At 38.6% G+C, this 19248-nt stretch overlaps 1 protein-coding gene across 2 annotated transcripts in view; it reads right to left on the bottom strand.

The window, feature by feature from the left end:
• Window positions 1-19248, bottom strand: part of NYNRIN (NYN domain and retroviral integrase containing) — a 40857-nt gene that overhangs the window by 6875 nt on the left and 14734 nt on the right. For both annotated transcript variants that reach the window (XM_074294377.1, XM_074294378.1), the window contains exons 3-7: window positions 9447-11395; window positions 7327-7457; window positions 7038-7134; window positions 1088-1195; window positions 618-719 (exon numbers count right to left, since the gene is read on the bottom strand). In XM_074294377.1, coding sequence (XP_074150478.1) covers window positions 618-719; window positions 1088-1195; window positions 7038-7134; window positions 7327-7457; window positions 9447-11395 — 2387 coding nt within the window. The remainder of the gene's footprint in view (window positions 1-617; window positions 720-1087; window positions 1196-7037; window positions 7135-7326; window positions 7458-9446; window positions 11396-19248) is intronic.

Raw genomic sequence — 19248 nt, 5'->3', positions numbered from 1 at the left:
TGGGAGAATTACACCTTAACCTCACTACTAACTAGTAATCTGATTAGTTGGCAGCCAGCTGGGAACAGGTTTTCAGGAATAAGACCATAATTCACGAATGGTATGGAGAAGGTAGAAAAAGATGAGAAGAGGCTACATTTAGTTGTTGCTTTAAGGTTTACAAAGTACTTTTGCAGAAATTATCTCATATCCTCACAACAATCCTGGGATGTTAGGTCCTATTATTTTACATATGAGAAAACCAAGGCAAAAAAAAAATATATATATATATATTTCACCCAAATCTGACAGCTATACAGGCTCAGAGGCAGAATTCCAAATCAGAACTCCAGCAATCCACTCACTGTGCCCACTAGCCATCTTATCTGCTTAGGGCCAAATCCTGGCTATCTTCCCAAAGGACAAAGGTCTGACACAATCGGCTGCGGAGAGGACTAACTTAGGAGTTTGAGTTTAGCTAAATAAATGGTCATTCTCTCATTCTGACGCACGGGGGCAGAATTCGCTTGATTTATGCTACTTCTGTTCCCTTTATAGAGTGTCTTAATTCACTAAAGGAGGTAGGAAGAAGTGACAGGAAGGAGGGAAGGATTGTCCAGGGGAGAGGAATCCATTACCCATCTGTTCTCCTCAGGAATGTGTCCAAGGTGGGGCCATCCCGGCCCAGCGGGTCATCCGGAACCATGAAGATATTCCCCACAAAAGTGAAAGGCAGCAGACTAGGCCAGAGAGAGAAAAGGAGGTCAAGCCACATGATTATCTTCCTTACTCCCTAGAAGGGAGAAGGGGAGGAGAAAGGGAATAAATATTTGCCAAGCTCTCCTTTGATTCTTGGGGAATGGAGAATCAGCCCAATTCTTACCCAGGATCTCAGTCCTTCCTAGGTTTGGCTTAAGTGCTCTGTTAAACCAACAACTCATTTCACAGGGCTTGATAGGATACAGATCCTCCTCTCTTTTAAGGGTCTCTTTCCCCCTCCCCGCTTCCCCAAATTTCCACAGTGAATAATAGGACCTGTATATCTGAAAGAAGGAAAAAGCCCCTAAATCTGACCACAAAGTCAGGTTCCCCAGAGTATCATCCTTACCGTTCTTTAATGATTCCTATCCATTTCTTTGATTCGTCCACTAAATCCCGGAACTGATCATTGGTGACAATGACCCCATCTGTCTCCTCTGATAGCTTCACCATAAACCTGCCCAAAGTTATGGTGGAGAGAAACCAAGTCATCAATTGGAATCAGAGCCACCTTCTCAATTTTAAGCTGCTTGAGTTCACTGTAAAAGACCTACTAAGATCCTACTGAGAACCTACAAAGTCCTGTTGGGGACCTTCTATGGAGATACATCAACAATCTCACACTGAGGCATGCTGGAGAAAAAATTAACTGACATTTTTTATAACACTTACAAACCCACCAAGTGCTTCCCCCATAGTGTATAGCTTGTTAAACAAAGATTGCCTAGATTCACTTCAATCTACAGTTTTTGATTTCTATGACTTCTTATAGTTTTCCTACTTAGGAAAATATATATTTCCTACTTAGAATTTTGCAACTGCACATTAATACTCTGTTGTGGACTTTGTGACAAGTGAAATCTGAAATAATTGAGAGAATAAAGATTTGATTTTCTGAGCATATTGATTTATTAAACAATAGATTCCAACTGCATAACAAATTGGGACTTAGCCTCCTCAGCTCGACACTGAATCCCAAATATAAGGGGGAAAAGATTTTTATGCACTAAAAGAAAACAATTAACAGGCAATAAACCAAGATACAAAATTAGGTACTGTGGATTCTAATAGGAGAAAAGATTAGTAAGTTCCCCAATTGGGAGGGGAAGAATGAACACAATTCCTGGAAATCAGAAAAAGGGGAGTCTTACTCCCCTACCCCTCATTGTCTATATTCAATCAAATGAACAAAGAAACAGTAACTGACTGATCACTACAGGGCCTGTTTTCAGACAAAACATAGTGGTTGCTTAACATGTATAACTGTGAGAAGAAAAAAAAAATTAACTCCTTGCACCAATCACTGCATCTGACAGTTTCTGGTCACCATTACCTAGGTCTTTAGTTAAGGGTCTCTAAGCAACACACAGAGATGGTCCAACTTCTCAGCCATATAGTGCATTGGATTTTTTCACAAGACAGAAACTGAATGAAATTCAAAAATCGAATAGAAAGAAAACTGAGATAGATCCAGAATTAAATCACAAGATGGAGTCAGTGTGGTTCACTGAAGTCCCACAATTCCCACAATCTGTGACTTGCTCCAATCATTCTTGGAAATAGTTTCGAATTAGGCTAAAAAAGTGACTACCATGTCTATAAAACTTAATTAGAGATCTCCCTAGAAGATATATTCTCCAAGGAGGTCAATGATAGAAAGAAAAACCCTATACATGCCAATATTTGTAGCAGCATTTTCAGTAGAAACAAAGTAAAAATAATTTGCATGGTATACATAGTGCTTTACATAAAGATGTCCATGAACAGAGAAATGCTAAAATTCATATCCCAAGAGGAAAAAAGGCTAGACATGTCATCAGAGAGCCTTGCACTTCATTTGAAAGGATGACTCAAGACTATCATCTTGGAAATGGCCATGCAAAGCAGAGGCTGAACTTCTAGAGCACTCATTCCCATATTAACTGGTTACAAGCCAGTTTTAGTTTTAGTGACATTTCTTTTCATTCCTAAAACCAGCAGACATTATCTCCCATTTCCAATTTCCCTAATTATAACTTCACAGGTAATTCTCCATTTAGGCCTAAGCAGCCCCATAGTGCCTGGAATCATAGACAAAGCCTCTACATCCCTATTATATACACACACACACACACATAGATATATAGATATAGATACTATATATAAAAAAAATTTTACAGCCAGTTAAAGATGGAGGACACTATGTTTTCTCAAATTTCCCTTTTGTTCAAATTCTGTCTCTTAAGTATGTTAGAAGTGCTCCCTACTTTTTTTGGAAGTTCCATGAAGATAAAGAAGCAAGTGTTTATGATCAGTAGGGATACGTCCATGGTTGCACAATTAATGTGTCAGAAAGAGGACCTGAAAATCTAGATCTTCCCTACTCCAAGGCCAGAGCTTTACCTATTCCCACCCTTTCCCTGCCTGGGCAACATAAACCTAGAAATCTATAAAAGCAGCTCAGTTCTAATATTTTAACTTAATACTAATAACTTTGCCCAGGCGACCACATGTTCTCCTCCTCTTCTGCTTCTAAAGAAATAGGTCTCCTGGTCCAGCCTCTACCTATGACCTTTTCTTCTTAAACCTTTCCTCCTCCTCCAAAATCTTGCCCCATCTATCATCCCATCTGCTTTCCATTTTCACCTCTATTTTATAGATAAGGATACTGAGATTCAAAGAATTGAGATGATTTGCCCATGGTCAATAAGGATCAAAGTCAAAACTTGACCCAGGTCTCCTGCCTTCAAATTCAGCATTCTTTCAATTAAAACATGCATGGTACCAGCACTTCTAATTATAGTTACTTTCTCAACTCAAGACATTACTGGTCCCATGTAAGTCTACCACTCCATACAGAGTTATGCCCTTCCTCTCCTCACATCCCATTTATCCATCTCCACTATAACCATGACCTCCAACAAGCACAAATAAATTGGATAGTCACTAATAGCCAAGTGCCTTAAAATAATCTGAGACCAGCACCCCCAGAGCCAATAGATGTTTCCAACCAATTTACACACACACACACACACACACACACACACACACACACACACAAACACACTCCATTTAGGAATGTGATCCCCAAAAGATCAGCACACTTTCCCCATCTGAGGAGTTGAGATCTGACAAGGTAATGTATAAAAATCTGTAAAAAGAAATTCAATATAAACTGCTTCAACTCCACACAGAGTTTGCATACTCTCCCCTACTTTCCTTTTCCAAAGAAGAAGTGACTATTATTCTTAACAAGACTAAATCCTCTACTTGCACCCTTGAATAGGAAGGGAATAGGCTGTATATAGCACCTACTATGTGTCAAGTGGTATACTGAGTACTTTACAAATATTATCTCATTTGATCCTTCCAATAACCCTGTGATGTAGATGCTATTTTACAGTTGAGGAAACTGAGGCAGGAGGAAGTCAGAGATCCCACAGGTAGTATCTGAATGTCAGGTCTTCCTGACTCCAGACTTGCAGCTCTATCCATTACTGCACCATCTCACAGTGTGATGTTTAAAAATTCAAGAGACAGTTTCTGAGTAATAGTTTTTATTGATAATGCTAACATTTTTTTTTTATAAAAGGTCAATGACACTTTCAAATACCAAAGATTTTTATAGTGGCAGGCTCACAACCTATATGCCCTTAGAAACAAGAGTGTTCCTGAGGGTGGCAATCAATTCTAATTTGTTAACAATTACTAAGAAAATTAATATTATAATGAGATATGGGTTCATTCTAATGAGGGTCTTGGATCACCTAAGTTTTTCATCAAAGAGATTTGTTTGTATACACACACACATACAAACACACACATGTAATCCACTAGTCTGGGTGTAGTCTGGGGTAGCCAATGAACAGGAATTCACCAATTCTCTCAGCCTGATTGGCTAAATTTTTCCTAAGATTTCCTACAATGACTGATTTCTGGATAGGAAAGAAGAAAGGGGAAAAACTTTAGTCCTAATTTAATAATTAATGACTAAATGCAAGGGAGAAATAATTCTTGTTATTTTTTTAGCTGCTTTGATCTCATTCTTTCTATCTTTCAAGACTTTTCTTGATTTCTTTCTGTCTTAAATATGTTTCTACCTATCCTCTTCCCTTCTACACTACACTCTCCACTTCCTATTATAAAATTAGATCTGGTAGTATGGAGATCACCAGGACAGTCTCCCCTTCAGGAAGATTATAGTTTATAAAATCTATCCACGGAAAAATGCAGACCAGCAATAATATTTTTTGAGGTTAGAGCAGCTCTGTAAAATATTTCTAGAAGTATGCTTGCTTTTCTTCCTGCACCTATGTGAGCAAAAAAAATTCCCCTATATATTTTAATTTTGAGTTGCCAATATTGGTGTTATTTAGACTCTTGCAGATACAAAACAAAGGGTTTGAAGTGTCTGTCCTTTGCTTTTAAGGATACAATCAAATTATATTTTTGTCCTTTCATATAAAGTTTTTGTGCATTTGAAGAGGTGACAGATTCCACAGGTCCTTTGTCACACATTTCACAGTTACCTTACTTTTTAAGGGATATTGTATGAAGTCATAACTTTATTCATCTAGGATCATCTTGGGTACCACTATTAAAAGCTACTAAAAAGGGAGATCCTTAATGAGAATACTGATTCTAGTCATTGACCACACTGGATATTGATAAATGAGTTCCTAATCCACAATCTACAGAAACTTAAAGTCTAAATTATATATAAAAGAAGACCTAATATTCATATATAGATAAAATTCAGATTATGGTTATTAAAAAACTAAGTATGTTTGACCTATAAAATAATCAGCTCACAAAGCCTCAGGTTTTTGTTAGCTTCCAGAATTCAATATAGGATGTAATATGTATATGACTAATTTGAGATTATTTTACTTCCCATTTCTAAAACCATTTACAGTGAACCATCATTACTTCTATGAATGTGTCCCTAAAAGTGGTTATTGATAAACTATATGAAAGAGTTGCAGTCTTACTGGGAACCACAATATTATAAATAAGGGGAAAGAAAAAACCCAGTTCAGTATATGGGTAACCTCTTATAGGGATACACTTTCATAGCTTCTTCTCCTCACAAGGTTTAATCTGAAAGCTCTCTTTTATTTGTGATGTTAAGGTTTAAACCTGCTGATTTTAACACAACCTTGCTGTTACATGTGAAATAAACTTAACTGATGTTTGGTTCTGGTAAAAAAAAAAAAAAAAAAAAAAAAAAGGTGCTAGGGATCTCCTAATCTACAAACTCACATCTTCCCTCAATTCTATACAGCTTTTGATTTAAATGACCTCCTGAAAATGCTCTGCTCCTCTCCTTTCTGACACTGAATGCTTTTGGATCTCCTTCTACTTCTCTGGATCCTTTCCCTCCTTCTTGCTCCTTTATCTTGGAGAAAGGTCTATCACTGTCCATCTTCTACTTTCTCTTATTCTTCCCTCTCCTTGTCCTTGGTGATCTAATCTAGCTAGGCCTTCTTAAACTTTTTCCATTCACTACCCTTTTTCATCCAAGAAATTTTTATATGATCTAGGCTATATGGGTATATAAAACAGATATATAGATCAAACATTTACTGATAATAAATTATAAGGAAATTTATCTTAAAATAATTCTTTGGTGTATATGTAATCTTAAATTTTTACATAAAGAATTAAATCATGGCTTATTAATGTTTACATAAAGAATTAAATCGTGGATGAATCTTTGATACCTTTTACTGTTGCCAAAATTTTCAGGACCCCCCCCTATAAAATTACATGGGGTCATGACCCACAGTTTAAGATACTTTGATCTAATCCACTCTTACAGCTTCAACCACCACTTCTCTTTGAGATAATTTTCAGATCTAGTATCTTCCTTGATGTATAATTAGCTATAGGACTATTCTCAACCCTATCAAAGACACTATCCCCAGAGTCTCGTTTCTTTTTCTCAGAATTGTCTATATCCCAAGATGCCAATCTCAGAGGGTACTTTCAACCCAACTACCCCTTTATTCTTCTCCAGAGGCTCAAGAACTGAAGATGGTAGAAGTCCTTCTTTCAATAATAGTAAAGCAGTATGAAAATATAGGCAACTGAAGTTTACAGAGTGTTTGCCTTACAAAGATCTTGAGAGGTAGGTGGCTCAGTATGATCATCCCCCCTTTTACAAATGAGAAAACTGAACACCCCCCCCCCCAGGGAATGCTTCACTTACAGATCTCATGTTAAGTTTCACGGCCAAGGGTTCAAACTCAGATCTTCTGGACTCTAAGTCTAAAATCTTAATATACACCACATTGCCTTGTGTGAAAAGTATGTGTTACCTGTCATCATAGGAGGTGACTCTCTTGCCATCCACGAATCGGGAAGGGGTGATGGAGAGCAGGCTGAGAGAATGCAGCTTCGTCAAGTAGTGACCCTCTAGGGGAAGGGAGAGGAGGCGGTGGGGTCAGTGCCGGATGAAAGGGGCAAGGGGGAAATGGGGATGAGGAAAGCTGAAGGGGAGGCAAATGAATAAGGGGTTGATACAGTTCAGGTCAGGCAGGGGAGGGAGGCACAAAGAAGGAAAAGATGAGAACTAACAGAAGTACAAAGGTTGTTCTTGCCCCTCACCTCTCACTCTACTGTTTTTCCTCAGCCTCCAATTGGGTACAAAAACGGTGATCTCTCGATGCCCTCTGTCCCAGAAATATTGTACAGCCAGAGCAATACCCCGGCAAGAGAAGAAGTGCTGGAGGCCGTGGCTAGAGAAAGAAGAAAGAAAGACTGATGAGGAAAGGAAGTAGAAAGTCCCATCCTACCCTTAGAGCACAAGGAAACAAGTCACAGGAAACAAGACAAAGCAGACCCCTGTGCAGGCTCTTGGGGATGGGCCCTAGGGTACAGCAAAATCAGGGCCTTTTCAATTTGGACCATCACTCACCAGACCACCACCATGCATCACCCCCATACTAAAGAGTCACTCAGATATCACTACAAAGAAACTGATCACCAAAGATCTGGGCCTGGCTTCCTGATACTCCCCTTCCTTTCATCACGATAATAATGGCACACTTACAAAACACCAAATTGTCTTCAAATAATTTTTTTTCACAATCCTATATAATAAGTATTATATCCCTCAATTTATAGAGGAGGAAACAAGAGTCAGAAAAGTTCTGTGATATCTAAATAAATATTAGCCTCAGGATTTGAATCCAGGTCTGGGCTGATTCCAACTCCAATAATTTCCATTTTATCATATGGTCATCTTATTTACTGAGCATCTACTGAAAGTAAGGCATTATGCTGGATAATGTATTTACCCATGCATATATATTTTTTATATATATATATATATGAATATATATATATATATATTCTAGTATTGAGGCACTTACTGTCTAGTCAAGGAGGACAAATAATTATATGAAGAGCTATGACACAAGGCAATCATGACAAGTGAGTGGTATAGTCAAAAAGAACTATGAATTCAAAGGAAGGGGATTACCCTCTGAGAGCTGGAATAGTCAGGGAAAACTGAAATAAAGATGAAAACTAAACTATGTCTTACAGTATCAGGACCTAGCCTGGCATTCAAGGCCCTCCACAATCTAGATACAGCCTCCCTTTCCAGATGTCTCTTCTAATTCCTTTTATGCTACACTCCAACCAAGTTTTCTTGTCTCATTCTTTCCCACCTCAGTGCTTCTGCTCATTCTGTTCTCCACACCTACAATATCCTTCTTCCATCTTTGTCCATTGAAATCATACCTTTCATTCAAGCTCCAGATCCATACAGTCTAATGGAATCAAAGGACCCGGATTCAATTTTAACTTCAGTAACTTATGACATGTGGGTAAGTCAGCTGACTTTTTTTGGTTCTAAGTATTATCATCTATAAAATGAACTGACTGAATTAGTGGATCTCTAAGGTGCTTTCCAGGCAGGGATATAGTACAGTGGACAGAGAACTGGACTTAGAATCAGGAAGACCCATCTTCAAGATGACCTCGGACATAAACTAGTTGTGTGACTCTAGGAAAGTCACCTACCCTCAATTTCTTCAAATATAAAATAGGAAGAATAGTAGCGCCTGCTTTTTTGTTAGGATTAAATGAGATATTTGTAAATCATTTAGCACAATACCTGACACATGACAAGTGATGAATAAATGTGTATTTTCTTCCTTCCTACTCATTTTAGGCAGCCAAGGTGCTCAGTGAATAAAGTGCTGGGCAGGAAGACCTGAATTCAAATAGATCCCCCACCCCAGCAAGTCAATTAACCTTGTTTGTTTTGAGCCATTAGAAAAGGAAATAACTGCTCCAATATCTTTGCCAAGAAAACTCTTTGGACAGTATGGCCCATAGGAAAGCGAAGGATTGAACAAAATTTGCTAATCACCTGGACTAAATTGTTAAGTTTTACAAGGGTAAGAAGCATGCTTTATTTATTTTATATCCCTAAGGTTGAATATAGTTCTTTCCTCATAATAAACATAGTTTGTTATATTTAGTAAATAAATATATGTTGAATGAATGAATGAAAAACACTTGGATAAGCTGAAAAAAAAGGACATGTCAGACAGCAGGAAGTATTGCTTTCCATATTTGACAGCTTCTTTCCCTTTTCAAGGCTGCCTTTGATATTTGTGGTAACTAAATGCCATTTTGGTAAAAACCCGGTGAGAAGGGAGTCCTACACCTTGACAATGAGCCCTCATAAATCCCTAAGTCCTGGGATTACTCACACCATCGCCACGTTGCTGCCATCAATGATAATATGACGAAGTCCTGGCTTCCCAGGGATGTTTTCAAGGCTCAGGGTGAAAGGCACACTCAGAGCTTCATGAAAACGCTGGAAGCTGGTCACCAAGTTATTCACTTGTGGATGGACGAATGGCACGTGCTGGTCACTGCTCACAATCTTGGGGCATTTGCTCTTCTTCCGTTTCTCCCTGAAAACTGGAACACTGGCAAAGCAGTGACTTGGTTGGCAGTTTGCCTGTCTCTGCCTTTCAGGTTCCCCAAAATACTTCAGCAGCGAGACAGGGACAGGGCCAAAGGGCTGGCCACAAGACACATCTCGAAGGATATCTGTTAAGATCTCTGCTCTGGCAAGGGACATCTCTGGGAAAGGGCTCACCAGCTCTTGTACTGATCCTTGATCCCCAAAGGTTGTGACTAGCCTTGGTTCATGAAGCCCAGTGGTAAGTAGGCTTGGTTCCCAATCACCAACGAGAGTTCCTCTCTGCAGGTTCCCTGAGCAGACATCATAGCCCCCAGGTGTCAGGGTCACAGGTCTCTGGCACATCTGGGGGGCTGTTTTTAGCACCTGCCACCACCCTGGGTTACAGGATGGGGACACCAGGATGGGGTCCCTGAGGAGAGGTCTATTTTTCCACTCTAGTCTCACTGGGATAGGACTCTGTGTTTGCACCTTGAATTTGAGGGGAGTTGCTTGCCTAAGTTGACTGTGGGGAAGGCTGCGTCCCCAGTCTAAGCCCCAGGGCAAGGAGGATGAATGCCCATCCTGTACCCTCCAGAAGGTTGAATGCCCCACAGCACAATGTTGAGGGCTTAGCCACAAAGGTCTGCAGGGACTACCTTGTCCCCAGGTTCCAGGGAAGCTCACTGTCTTCCAGGAAGCAAATGGGATTGTAGCCTGGGACTTAAAGGCAGTCTTTGCCTCAAGATTATGGAATTGCTTCTGTGCTAACCCTACCTCCCTAATTTGGGCAGAACGCAATTTTGTATAATTCTCAGAAGAGAAACCCACCCTGGACTGCTCTAACCCTTCCTCTGAGCTCCTTCCATGAGGATCTTCCTTCTTCTTGGAAGAACTATCCCCCCAGCGAATACGGGACTCTGAGGAAGGTTTGTGGGAACCTTGTGCCTTTGAAGGGCTAGCCCCAGAAGGAGGTCCAGTGAGGGTAAGTGGACTCAACCCATCCCCCAAGACCTGCCTTATCAAGCCTAGCATCTCTTCCCTGAAGGAAGGAGAATTGACTGGCCGTTTATTCCCCCTGCAGTTAGGGATCAGATTAGGGATCTCCCTATAGACCCGTTTGCCCCTATTGCGTCCTCCTAGTTCTAAGACTGTCATGCCCTCTCTGATTACGTGACCCTGTCTGTCTTCTGTCTGGCTGACTGTTCCAGGTTCTCCACGTGACCCACAGAACTGGCCCCGCTGGAGCACCCTGAGCTCCAAAAGGGACTTGGCTGATATCCTCCCAGGCCGAGGCCTGGAAGAGCCATCCAGGGGAGGGTTAAGAGGGCCCATCCATTCTGCATCTCCTCCATCCTTTACAGCTTCCTGCACCAGCCTCAAGAGTTCCTCCTGGACAGCCAGAGGCAGGCGAAGCAGGGCTCCAGAGTGCTCATCCTCCCGGCCTACCAGCAGGGCCCGGAAAGCCTTGTTCACTTCAGCCTCTGGGACCCCCAGGGACTTGGGAGGTGGGAGGGAGTTACGCCCCAGCCTCTTTGCCAGCCCCTCTACCCGATTCTGGGCCATGAAAAAGGCTTCAGCTAGGCCCCCCAGCAACAGGGAGCCTGGGGCTTGGGGCACCATGTGGGCTGAGGTAACCCAGCAGAGACAATCCAGGAAGAGGCTGCAGGCTCCAAGGAAGACACAATGGAGGGCTGGTGGGTAGTTGACTTCCTCCCATAGCTCTGGACTGCATAGGCCTTTCACATATTCCTGGTGAACGAAACATAGTAAAATTAAGATTTTCTTTTTCCCAAGGGAAAAAACATTAACTACTTACCACTTACCAATCTAATTTTGTCCATTGTACCACAGCCCAAATATAGGTAGAAAGTCTATTTAAATAACAGTTCATAACTTGAGGTCTACAAAATTATTTTCTTAACATTTAGACAACTATCTTAATATAACTGAATTTTTTGTAATCTTGTTAAATTTATTTTACACATTTAAAAACATTACTCTGAGAAATTTCAGGGGTTCATGTGTAAACAAGGGTTAGAAGGCCCGAATTTAGAGGGCCCTAAGACTCAGCAAAGTCTGATCTGGGAAGGACCTCAGAAGTCATTTAGACTAACTCATACCAGTTTCCTGGAAGTTCTCCCCACTCAGTTAAACAGCTTATTCCCCAGAAGCAATCTCTTCCCTTGGCCCCATCTGTCTTACAAACCCATTTCTCAATATTAGAGACAACTGAAATTGGGTGTAGAAGAGGAAGGGAAGAAAGATTTGAAGAATGGAGATGCAAGGAATGATGATAAAAATAAAAATAGAGTTGTAAGGTGAGTGGTTATAACAATGATCTGACCATTGTGTGTGTGTGAGTTGGTTTGTTATATTTTTTTGTTTTCATGTTATCATCCTTTATATATCCCACTTCCTTACCCTACTATCAAGCCTTCCTTATAATAAAGATTTCAATTTTTTAAAAAGATTCCTTATAATAAAAATATGCTGTCAGTAACTGATAATATATCAAATTTTACACATATATAATCAGTCAATAAATTTTTGTCAACTATATCAAAATGCTTATTGCCTTAGAGAGAGGAAAGCAAAGGGAGGGAGAGAGAAAATTTGGTACTTAAAATTTTTTAAAATTTTACAGAAATATTATATAGATAAATACATATTTTACATATCCAGCCATATATATTTATATGTAACATAAATATATACAAATAGTATATAAGTAAAAATTTTATATAAATTTTATTTTAAAATGAATGTTAAAAATTGTCTTCACATGTAACTGGAAAAAAAATACTATTAAAAAATGTATTAGCCTCTGAGCTAAGCAGTGGAGAAACAGAAAGAAGGAAAATTCAATCCCTGCCCTTTAGGAGCTTTATAGTGTAAAGGGGGAAGGAATGCATTTCCTCAACTCTTCTCTAGAGCCTAAGCTGAGAGTCATGGTTTCTAAACCCAATTCTGTCATCAACTAAGTTGTGACCATGGAAAGTCCTTTACCCCACATAGGTCTCAATTTCTTCATCCATAATTATATAAGATCATTTCTAAAGTCCTGCTCAGTCCTAAGATACTACAGTTTTATATCAAGTTGCTATTCTTTCTCTTTTCCTGAGTGGTCTCTTTTTTTCCCTTCAATTAACAAGCATTTACTTTCTCTCCCTCTCATTCCCTCACTCCCATAACTGAACAAAGGAAAAAGAAAAGCCCTCATAGGAAATATGCACTTCATAAAGAAAATTTCCTCATTGGTCAGTTACAAAAATGAATGTCTCAGTGATTTTTTTAAGTTCATTACCTCTATCAGAAAGATAGAGCCAAACCTCCAGTCTGCTAGAACTGTGGCTTATTAATGCATTGATCAGATTGCTAAAATCTTTGAAAGCTGTTTTTATTTATAATAATCTTGTCATTTTACAATCTATTCTCCTGATTCTGTTTACTTTACTCTGCATCAATTAAGAAAGTCTTCCCAAAATATTTTTAAAAGTAAAGGTTCTGACAAAGGTCTCATTTCCAAAATATATAGAGAACTGACCCTGATTTATAGGAAACCAAACCATTCTCCAATTGATAAATGGTCAAAGGATATGAACAGACAATTCTCAGATGATGAAATTGAAACTATTTCCACTCATATGAAAGAGTGTTCCAAATCACTACTGATCAGAGAAATGCAAATTAAGACAACTCTGACATACCACTACATACCTGTTAGATTGGCTAAGATGACAGGAACAAATAACGATGAATGTTGGAGGGGATGTGGGAAAACTGGGACACTGATGCATTGTTGGTGGAGTTGTGAAAGAATCCAGCCATTCTGGAGAGCAATTTGGAACTATGCCCAAAAAGTTGTCAAACTGTGTATGCCCTTTGACCCAGCATTGCTGTTATTGGGCTTATATCCCAAAGAAATGCTAAAGAGTGGAAAGGGACCTGTACGTGCCAAAATGTTTGTGGCAGCTCTTTTTGTTGTAGCTAGAAACTGGAAATTGAATGGATGTCCATCAATTGGAGAATGTTTGGGTAAATTGTGGTATATGAAGGTTATGGAATATTATTGCTCTGTAAGAAATGACCAGCAGGAGGAATACAGAGAGGCTTGGAGAGACTTACATCAACTGATGCTGAGTGAAATGAGCAGAACCAGAAGATCACTATACACTTCAACAACAATACTGTATGAGGATGTATTCTGATGGAAGTGGAAATCTTCAACATAAAAGAAGAGGCAACTCACTTCCAGTTGATCAATGATGGACAGAAATAACTACACCCAGAGAAGGAACACTGGGAAGCAAATGTAAATTGTTAGCACTACTGTCTATCTACCCAGGTTACTTATACCTTCGGAAGCTAATAATTAATGTGCAACAAGAAAATGGTATTTACACACATATATTGTATCTAGGTTATATTGTAACACATGTAAAATGTATGGGATTACCTGCCATCGGGGGGAGGGAGTGGAGGGAGGGAGGGGATAATTTGGAAAAATGAATAAAAAAAAAAAAAGAAAGTCTTCCCAGTTTTCTCTATAATTTCCCAATTCATTGTTTCTTATAGAGGAACATTATATTTTTTCACATACAGTGATTGTTAAATCATTTCCCAAAAGGTGCATATTCTCCTTAGTTTTCAGTTTGGGGCTACTAAGAAAAGATCTGCTATAAATATTTTTGTATAGATGGATCCTTTCCTTCTTTCTTTAATCTCTTTGGGGTATATCTCTAGAAGTGATATTTCTGGATCAAAGAGTCTATTTAGTCACATTTAGTGGCTTTTGGAGCTACAAATTGAATGTCTCTAATTTTTATAAATTGGAATTAGTTCTTGTCTCATGGGTTTCTCATTAAAGTGGCTCATTCTGTTCTGTGGCACAAACTACCTGAGGACAGACAACCAAAAAAGAAGGGAATCCTAACTTGTCATGCAATTCCTATATTTGCTATAGGGAAAGATAAATCTGGGTTGAGATATACAATACAGAGACTATAGAGAAGATACAATCCTCCTGGATCCTTGCCATTCCTATTTTCTTGTGAGGAAAAGCTCAGTGTGACTCAGCTCAGAAAAGATTAGCCCTTTAGTTTCTAGCCATTCCATGCCTTCTAATATTCACAGGGTTTACTCCATCAAACCTTGAAACATAATAAAGAACCATTATCAGGAGGCAGTGTGGTGGGATGGGAGGGGCGTTTTTGCTGTTGTTCTCTTGTTTCAGTCATGTTCAGCTCTTCATGGCCCCCATTTAGGATTTTCTTGGCAAAGATACTAGAGTGGTTTATTATTTTCTTCTCCAACTCATTTTTACACATGAAGAAACTGAGTCAAAAAGAGTTAAGTCATTAGCTAATAAATATATTTGTCCAGATTTGAACTCAGTAATGAGTCTTCTTGACTTGAAACTTGGCACTCTTGTATTGTACCACCTAGCTGTCCCTATATAGAATATTAGAGAAAATTAAAAGCAACAATTACCATTTACACAGCACTCTTAAGTTTGCAAAGCACTTTACAAATATTATCTCAGTTTATCTTCACAATAACTCTGGGAGATTAATTCAATTATTAACTTCATTTTACAAATGAGGAAACTGAGGATGAGAAAGTTCAGTGACTTCCCTGGGTCACACGGTTAATAAATGGCTGAATTTGAACTCAGATATTCATGACTCCATATCTAATGCTGTATCTCTACTGAGCAACCTAATTGCAAAATAAATTCATATAGTGGCCATATCTCAAAACATGTCAGGAGGTGATGGGTAACATTATCAAATCTTCTCTTGGAAACATGTTCAATTCTTTGGTCAGTATTATAAAGTCTTTCAAAATTGTTTCTCTTTACAGTGTGGTTCTTTTTATATATTTCTTACTTCACTCTGTACCAGTTCATACTATTCAGATTCTCTGAAATCTATTTTATGAATTCTTAGAGCACAACAATACTCCATTATATTCATATAAACATTTTAGCTATTTTTCAACTCTCTAAAAAGGAGATCTAAGGCATCCCCTGGGATTCTGTTTCTTTGCTTTTCCTTTTTTCCCTTTTTAATATTCCCTTGAGGATCAGGAAGGTTGTTTTGCTTGTGACTATTCCCTCCTTAGTACTGTCTTCCTCTTAACAGCCCTCTCCCCTTCCCCGTTGAGTTTGATGTATTTCTTTCTACACCAAACTCTGTATGTGTGTGTGTGTGTGTGTGTGTGTGTGTGTGTGTGTGTGTGTGTGTGTTCAACCTTCCTTTGTTTCAGATAAGTAGGGTTCTCCTATTCCCCACTCACTTACCCCTCCCTCCATGTTTATATATTCTTTTTAGGTACCCCATTTATAAGAACTCACAAGTTATGTCTCCTCCCATTCCACCCCTTTCTACACTACTATATCACTCCTTTTACCCTTCTTTCTCTTGTTCCTCCTAAAATCCACAGAACAGAACTAATCCATCTGTAGGACCTGTTTATCTAATTTAACTCTCATTTCCCCTTGAAGACATTAAGGTTCTCAACTGACACTTGTTTGCTCTCTTCCTATTAGAATATTAGTATGGTATCATCATATAGCTCCTTCCGATCATTCATAGAAATTTGCCCTTCTAGATTCCTCTGAACCCTTATGCCTGTAGTTAGCTAGAGTCTTTATAATCACTCTAATCTTAAAATTATGAGTCTATGGCTATATGATTTATTGATCAAGAGGACACTAGAGTATCTTCAAAACTTGACCTGAACTAGATTGGATTGGGTCATAATCAGCGAAGCATTTGAAGCCTCTACTTAGGATAGGCTTCAGATAACTCTATGGTACCTAGGAGATGACCTAATAAATCTTAGAATAAGATAGACCAACAGATAGAGAGACAGGAAAGAAGGAAGGAAAGAAGGTATTCATGCATACATAGGTGTGATGTTATTGTTGTTGCTTTTATGCTTTTGTATGAAGATAGCATTCACTAAATATTTACTGATGCAGTGAAAAAATTACTTTGGTTAGACAAGTGTTTACAATGACATTATCTTCTTGGTTATAAATAGCATTTCAGCATACCTTAAAGCAGCATGTAAATGCTGACTACTGGTACAATAATTATGAAGACTTCTTCCTTGCACCCCCCAAACCACTTTTTATGCCTTAGACCATTTATGCTTGTTAGTCACATACATCTTTATATATAATTTATAGCAGCTACATGGAGATGTGAATAGAATTCGGGGCCTGGAATCAGGAAAACCTGAGTTGAAATCCATCTTCAGATATTTATTAGCTTTGTGATACTGGAAAAATCACCTATATGTCCTTGGGAAGACATTCTGTTTGACTCAGCTTGTCCACTGGAAAATAAGGATTATTAATAATAACATCTAGCTCAGAGTCACTATGAGGATAAAGTGAAATAATACTTATAAAAGTGATTGGCACAGTGCTTCATACATAATAGGAACTATATAAATGCATATTTCCCTCTGCCTTTCCTTCTGTCATCACTAAGAAATTCTTTTTCTCAAGACTCATAATAACTGAAAATAACTGACTTTCTATATATAGTACAATAAGTCTCCAAGGACATTGTGCATACATTATCTTGGATGCTTGTTATCATTCAATTGTGTCTGACCCCATTTGGGGTTTTCTTGACAAAGATACTGGAATTATCTGTCATTTCCTTCTTCAGTTCATTTTACAGATGAGGAAACTGAGGCAAACAAGGTTAAGCGATTTGCTCAGGATCACAGAGTTAATAAGTGTCTGAGGCTGGATTTGAACTCATGAAGATGAGTCTTTCTAATACCAGAGCCAGCACTCTATTCATTGCACTACCTAGATGCTCCTCTTGGATGTGTAGGATCCCAAAAGCCTGTGAGGTAAGGTGCTACAGATAGGATCTCCAATCTTACAGATGAGAAAACTTCAGCTCACAAAGTTATTGCCTGAAAGCACAAAATCACTGAGTACTAAAGATAGAATTTGAACCCAGGTCTTTTCTGACTCCAACTCTAGAAATCCATCCAACATTTGGCTTAGTTGTAAGGTTGCAGGGTGGAAGAAGGATATCATGGTGAAGTCTTGACCTAGGAATTAATTCATCACTGTAGGGAACTTCTAGTGAGGAAACTCCTTCTATCCATGCAGATTGCTACCTATTCTGCAATTTATATTCTTAAGAGTGGCTAAGTGGTCTAGATTCACCAAGCCAGGTTGTGTAAGAAATTGAAATCTGGGCTTCTTGACTCAGAAACCAGTTTTGTATCACCTATCCACTTCTTATATTGATAACATGAATGATGAGATGATAGTGATGATGATGGTAACAGCAGCTCAAATTTATATTACTTTTTTTTTAACCAGCCCTGTGGTTTTACTAGCATAAGGAATACCTAGTGAAGAAACTTTTTTGACCAATTGAGATTGATGACCCTATAATGTCTATAGAGGAGGGCACTGTAAGGTTGAATGTCTTCCCAAGGACACACAGCCCGTATCTCAGAGATGGGTTATAAAATCACATCTTCCTAACTCCAAGGCAAGCTCTCTATCTATCATGCCCTACTGCATGTTAAAAAGTTATCTCACTGGGTCTTCATCAAACTACTTACTTCATAGAGAATCAGTAAATGCTGATACTCTGATGTATCGTTACTAAAATGAATTCATCACTATAAAAATTCATTCTACCATTCCTTTGAACAAAGCTCCACCAAAATTGAGCCTGTAATATTCTCATTCATGTCTTTTCAGAAATCCTTGTACCCAATACACTGCAGACTTTTTCCTTGTGGCTTTGTTGTGTAGAGGCTGCTGATGTCTTACTTGGGTTATCTATCAATTGCCTCTCATTTATTCTACAGAAAAAGTCCCACTTCCATGTTTCTCTCGTGGTAGAGAGAAAAAAGAATGGAGAACACAAAATTTTAAGACATCTACACTTTTTAGATGTAGCAAATGCAGAAATTTATTTTGCTTGCCTATACATGTTTACAACAAGTATTTTGATTTTCCTTCAGTTATCAATGTGAGGGAGGAAAAAAACGATGATTTGGGAGGAAGGGAAAGAAAGTAGATTTTAGCTGATTGAAAAAATAGAATATCATTTTTTAAAGAAAGCCCACCTCCTTTTCCAGTTACAAGGTGTTCAATGACAAAGATGAGATAAAAATAATAATAGCTCATATTTATATGGCACTTTTAGATTTATAAAGGGCTTTATAGATATTATTTCATTTGATCTTCAAGGGAAGTAGGATGGTAGGAGTGGGAAGTAGGTCCTATTATATATAGGCAGAAATTGAGGCTAAAAAAGCATAAGTGACTTACAAAGGGTAACACAGCTAAAAGTACTTGAGACCAGATTTGATTTCAAGGCCTTCTCCACTCCAGGGAACTACAGTGTTCTATTCTCTAGGTACCACCTATCTGTCTGCAATATACTATCGTGGAAACACTTCAGTTTCTGGAATCAGAAAAGCAGGATTCATATCCCACTCTGGCAATTACAGATTGACTCAGACTGAATGTAAATAGCAATCATTTCTGCTTTGGCCAGAAACCCTGAGGGTCTTCCCCCTCCTGGATTGATTGATTGAATTATTTT

This window comes from Sminthopsis crassicaudata, chromosome 2 (assembly GCF_048593235.1).
Source record: "Sminthopsis crassicaudata isolate SCR6 chromosome 2, ASM4859323v1, whole genome shotgun sequence".
Lineage (NCBI taxonomy): Eukaryota > Metazoa > Chordata > Mammalia > Dasyuromorphia > Dasyuridae > Sminthopsis > Sminthopsis crassicaudata.
The sequence above is the reverse complement of the archived record's forward strand: the minus strand, read 5'-3'. Positions and strand labels throughout refer to the sequence as shown.